At 50.6% G+C, this 5,461-nt stretch overlaps 2 protein-coding genes across 2 annotated transcripts; both read right to left on the bottom strand.

Annotated features, from left to right (window-relative positions):
* Positions 1-630, bottom strand: LOC138265192 (octapeptide-repeat protein T2-like). Its single transcript, XM_069212733.1, has one exon. The coding sequence runs from the start codon at positions 628-630 to the stop codon at positions 1-3; it is 630 nt and encodes a 209-aa protein (XP_069068834.1).
* A 1,097-nt stretch (positions 631-1,727) lies between these two features.
* On the bottom strand, positions 1,728-2,357 carry LOC138265193 (octapeptide-repeat protein T2-like). Its single transcript, XM_069212734.1, has one exon. The coding sequence runs from the start codon at positions 2,355-2,357 to the stop codon at positions 1,728-1,730; it is 630 nt and encodes a 209-aa protein (XP_069068835.1).
* Positions 2,358-5,461: the final 3,104 nt, after the last annotated feature.

The raw sequence follows: 5,461 nt of genomic DNA on the forward strand, positions 1-5,461 counted from the left end.
TCATATCACTCGCATGGACTCTCTGATCTGCCATGTCTCTCGGGCTCTCTGATCTGGCATGTCTCTCACATGGACTCTCCGATCATGTATGTCTTCGGGGCTCTCTGATCTGCCATGTCTCTCATGCTCTCTGATAGGCCATGTCTCTCGGACTCTCTGATATGCCATGTCTCTGCGGCTCTCTGATCTGACATGTTTCTCGCATGGGCTCTCTGATCTGCCATGTCTCTCGGGCTCTCTGATCTTGCATGTCTCTCGGACTCTGTGATCTGCCATGTCTCTCGCATGGGCTCTCTGATCTTGCAAGGCTCTCACATGGACTCCCTGACCTGGCATGTCTCTCGGGCTCTCTGATCTGCCATGTCTCTCAGGCTCTCTGATCTGCCATGCCTCTCGGGCTTTCTGGTCTTGCATGTCTCTCAGGCTCTCTGATCTGACATGTGTCTCGCATGGACTCTCCGATCTGGCATGTCTCTTGCATGGACTCTCTGAACTCACATTTTTCTCAGGCTCTCTGATCTGGCATGTCTCTCGGGGTCTCTGATCTGCTGTGTCTCTCTGGCTCTTTGGTCTTGCATGTCTCGCAGACTCTCTAATTTGACATGTCTCTTGGGCTCTCTGATCTGGCATGTCTCTCGCATGGACTCTCTTATCTGTCATGCCTCTCACATGGACTCTCTGATCTGGCATGCCTCTTGCATGTACTCTCTAATCTGGCATTTCCCTCGGGCTCTTTGATCTTGCATGTCTCTCGCATGGGCTCTCTGATCTGCCATGTCTCTTGGGCTCTCTGATCTGGCATGTCTCTCGCATGGACTCCCTGATCTGGCATGTCTTTCGGGGTCTCTGATCTTGCATGTCTCTCGCAATGGCTCTCTGATCTGCCATGTCTCTCGGGCTCTCTGATCTGGCATGTCTCTTGCATGGACTCTCCGATCATGCATGTCTTCGGGGCTCTCCGACCTGCCATGTCTCTCATGCTCTCTGATATGCCATGTCTCTCAGACTCTCTGATATGCCATGTCTCTCCGACTCTCTGATCTGCCATGTCTCTCAGGCTCTCTGATCTGGCATGTCTCTCGGACTCTGTGATCTGCCATGTCTCTCGGGCTCTCTGATCTGGCATGTCAGGCTCTCTGATCTGGCATGTCTTTCGGGTTCTCTGATCTGCCATGTCTCTGGGCTCTCTGATTTGACATGTTTTCGGGCTCTCTGATCTGGCATGTATCTCACATGGGCTCTCTGATCTGCCATGTCTCTCGGGCTCTCTGATCTGCCATGCCTCCCGGGCTTTCTGGTCTTGCATGTCTCTCTGGCTCTCTGATTTGACATGTCTCTCGGGCTCTCTGATCTGGCATGTTGAAGAGTCCGTACTTTAAAGGTAAGTTTATTGCGAAAATGATGCAGGACAGCATACAAACACAACCACCGCTGACGTCGTCTCAAGGTTCACAGGGTACGTAGAGTACCTTTAGCACTGAGAGCGGAGTTGAAAAGAGAGTTGGACAGATTGTGTGAACAACACATAATTGAGAAGGTTGACGCATCTGATTGGGTGGCTCCCATAGTGATTGCCCGTAAAGCCAACGGTTCCATTCGCATGTGTGTGGATTTGCGCGATCTCAATGCGCAAATTTGGGTGGATTGCCATCCCTTGCCCAACATTGCTGAAATGCTATCTACACTTAGTAACGCTTGTGTTTTCAGTTTATTGGCTCTCTGATTTGTCATATCACTCGCATGGACTCTCTGATCTGCCATGTCTCTCGGGCTCTCTGATCTGGCATGTCTCTCACATGGACTCTCCGATCATGTATGTCTTCGGGGCTCTCTGATCTGCCATGTCTCTCATTCTCTCTGATAGGCCATGTCTCTCGAACTCTCTGATATGCCATGTCTCTGCGGCTCTCTGATCTGACATGTTTCTCGCATGGGCTCTCTGATCTGCCATGTCTCTCGGGCTCTCTGATCTTGCATGTCTCTCGGACTCTGTGATCTGCCATGTCTCTCGCATGGGCTCTCTGATCTTGCAAGGCTCTCACATGGACTCCCTGACCTGGCATGTCTCTCGGGCTCTCTGATCTGCCATGTCTCTCAGGCTCTCTGATCTGCCATGCCTCTCGGGCTTTCTGGTCTTGCATGTCTCTCAGGCTCTCTGATCTGACATGTGTCTCGCATGGACTCTCCGATCTGGCATGTCTCTTGCATGGACTCTCTGAACTCACATTTTTCTCAGGCTCTCTGATCTGGCATGTCTCTCGGGGTCTCTGATCTGCTGTGTCTCTCTGGCTCTTTGGTCTTGCATGTCTCGCAGACTCTCTAATTTGACATGTCTCTTGGGCTCTCTGATCTGGCATGTCTCTCGCATGGACTCTCTTATCTGTCATGCCTCTCACATGGACTCTCTGATCTGGCATGCCTCTTGCATGTACTCTCTAATCTGGCATTTCCCTCGGGCTCTTTGATCTTGCATGTCTCTCGCATGGGCTCTCTGATCTGCCATGTCTCTTGGGCTCTCTGATCTGGCATGTCTCTCGCATGGACTCCCTGATCTGGCATGTCTTTCGGGGTCTCTGATCTTGCATGTCTCTCGCAATGGCTCTCTGATCTGCCATGTCTCTCGGGCTCTCTGATCTGGCATGTCTCTTGCATGGACTCTCCGATCATGCATGTCTTCGGGGCTCTCCGACCTGCCATGTCTCTCATGCTCTCTGATATGCCATGTCTCTCAGACTCTCTGATATGCCATGTCTCTCCGACTCTCTGATCTGCCATGTCTCTCAGGCTCTCTGATCTGGCATGTCTCTCGGACTCTGTGATCTGCCATGTCTCTCGGGCTCTCTGATCTGGCATGTCAGGCTCTCTGATCTGGCATGTCTTTCGGGTTCTCTGATCTGCCATGTCTCTGGGCTCTCTGATTTGACATGTTTTCGGGCTCTCTGATCTGGCATGTATCTCACATGGGCTCTCTGATCTGCCATGTCTCTCGGGCTCTCTGATCTGCCATGCCTCCCGGGCTTTCTGGTCTTGCATGTCTCTCTGGCTCTCTGATTTGACATGTCTCTCGGGCTCTCTGATCTGGCATGTTGAAGAGTCCGTACTTTAAAGGTAAGTTTATTGCTAAAATGATGCAGGACAGCATACAAACACAACCACCGCTGACGTCGTCTCAAGGTTCACAGGGTACGTAGAGTACCTTTAGCACTGAGAGCGGAGTTGAAAAGAGAGTTGGACAGATTGTGTGAACAACACATAATTGAGAAGGTTGACGCATCTGATTGGGTGGCTCCCATAGTGATTGCCCGTAAAGCCAACGGTTCCATTCGCATGTGTGTGGATTTGCGCGATCTCAATGCGCAAATTTGGGTGGATTGCCATCCCTTGCCCAACATTGCTGAAATGCTATCTACACTTAGTAACGCTTGTGTTTTCAGTTTATTGGCTCTCTGATTTGTCATATCACTCGCATGGACTCTCTGATCTGCCATGTCTCTCGGGCTCTCTGATCTGGCATGTCTCTCACATGGACTCTCCGATCATGTATGTCTTCGGGGCTCTCTGATCTGCCATGTCTCTCATGTTCTCTGATAGGCCATGTCTCTCGGACTCTCTGATATGCCATGTCTCTGCGGCTCTCTGATCTGACATGTTTCTCGCATGGGCTCTCTGACCTGCCATGTCTCTCGGGCTCTCTGATCTTGCATATCTCTCGGACTCTGTGATCTGCCATGTCTCTCGCATGGGCTCTCTGATCTTGCAAGGCTCTCACATGGACTCCCTGATCTGGCATGTCTCTCGGGCTCTCTGATCTGCCATGTCTCTCAGGCTCTCTGATCTGCCATGCCTCTCAGGCTTTCTGGTCTTGCATGTCTCTCAGGCTCTCTGATCTGACATGTGTCTCGCATGGACTCTCCGATCTGGCATGTCTCTTGCATGGACTCTCTGAACTCGCATTTTTCTCAGGCTCTCTGATCTGGCATGTCTCTTGGGGTCTCTGATCTGCTGTGTCTCTCTGGCTCTTTGGTCTTGCATGTCTCGCAGACTCTCTAATTTGACATGTCGCTCGGGCTCTCTGATCTGGCATGTCTCTCGCATGGACTCTCTGATCTGTCATGCCTCTCACATGGACTCTCTGATCTGGCATGCTGTAGGAGGCTGGACTGGCTTGTAGTGAGTACCAAGGGGTACTTGCACCTTGCACCAGGCCCAGTTATCCCTTATTAGTGTACAGGGTGTCTAGCAGCTTAGGCTGATAGATAATGGTAGCTTAGCAGAGCAGCTTAGGCTGAACTAGGAGACGTGTGAAGCTACTACAGTACCACTTAGTGTCATATGCACAATATCATAAGAAAACACAATACACAGTTATACTAAAAATAAAGGTACTTTATTTTTATGACAATATGCCAAAGTATCTTAGAGTGTACCCTCAGTGGGAGGATAGGAAATATACACAAGATATATATACACAATAGCAAAAATATGCAGTATAGTCTTAGAAAACAGTGCAAACAATGTATAGTTACAATAGGATGCAATGGGGAAACATAGGGATAGGGGCAACACAAACCATATACTCCAAAAGTGGAATGCGAACCACGAATGGACCCCAAAACTATGTGACCTTGTAGAGGGTCGCTGGGACTATTAGAAAATAGTGAGAGTTAGAAAAATAACCCTCCCCAAGACCCTGAAAAGTGAGTGCAAAGTGCACTAAAGTTCCCCTAAGGACAAAGAAGTCGTGTTAGAGGAATAATGCAGGAAAGACACAAACCAGCAATGCAACAACTGTGGATTTCCAATCTAGGGTACCTGTGGAACAAGGGGACCAAGTCCAAAAGTCACAAGCAAGTCGGAGATGGGCAGATGCCCAGGAAATGCCAGCTGCGGGTGCAAAGAAGCTTCCACTGGACAGAAGAAGCTGAGGTTTCTGCAGGAACGAAAAGGGCTAGAGACTTCCCCTTTGGTGGACGGATCCCACTCGCCGTGGAGAGTCGTGCAGAAGTGTTTTCCCGCCAAAAGAACGCCAACAAGCCTTGCTAGCTGCAAGTCGTGCGGTTAAAGTGTTTGGACGCTGCTTAGGCACAGGAGGGACCAGGAGCTCGCAAATTGGACCAGCAGAGAGAGGGGACGTCGAGCAAGACAAGGAGCCCTCTCTGAAGCAGGTAGCACCCGGAGAAGCGCCAGAAACAGGCACTACAAGGATGCGTGAAACAATGCTCGCCGAAGTTGCACAAAGGAGTCCCACGTCGCCGGAGACCAACTTAGAAAGTCGTGCAATGCAGGTTAGAGTGCCGTGGACCCAGGCTTGGCTGTGCACAAAGGATTTCCGCCGGAAGTGCACAGGAGCCGGAGTAGCTGCAAAAGTCGTGGTTCCCTGCAATGCAGCCCAGCGAGGTGAGGCAAGGACTTACCTCCACCAAACTTGGACTGAAGAGTCACTGGACTGTGGGGGTCACTT

Source organism: Pleurodeles waltl, chromosome 11, assembly GCF_031143425.1.
Source record: "Pleurodeles waltl isolate 20211129_DDA chromosome 11, aPleWal1.hap1.20221129, whole genome shotgun sequence".
In the NCBI taxonomy this organism is placed as follows: Eukaryota; Metazoa; Chordata; class Amphibia; order Caudata; family Salamandridae; genus Pleurodeles; species Pleurodeles waltl.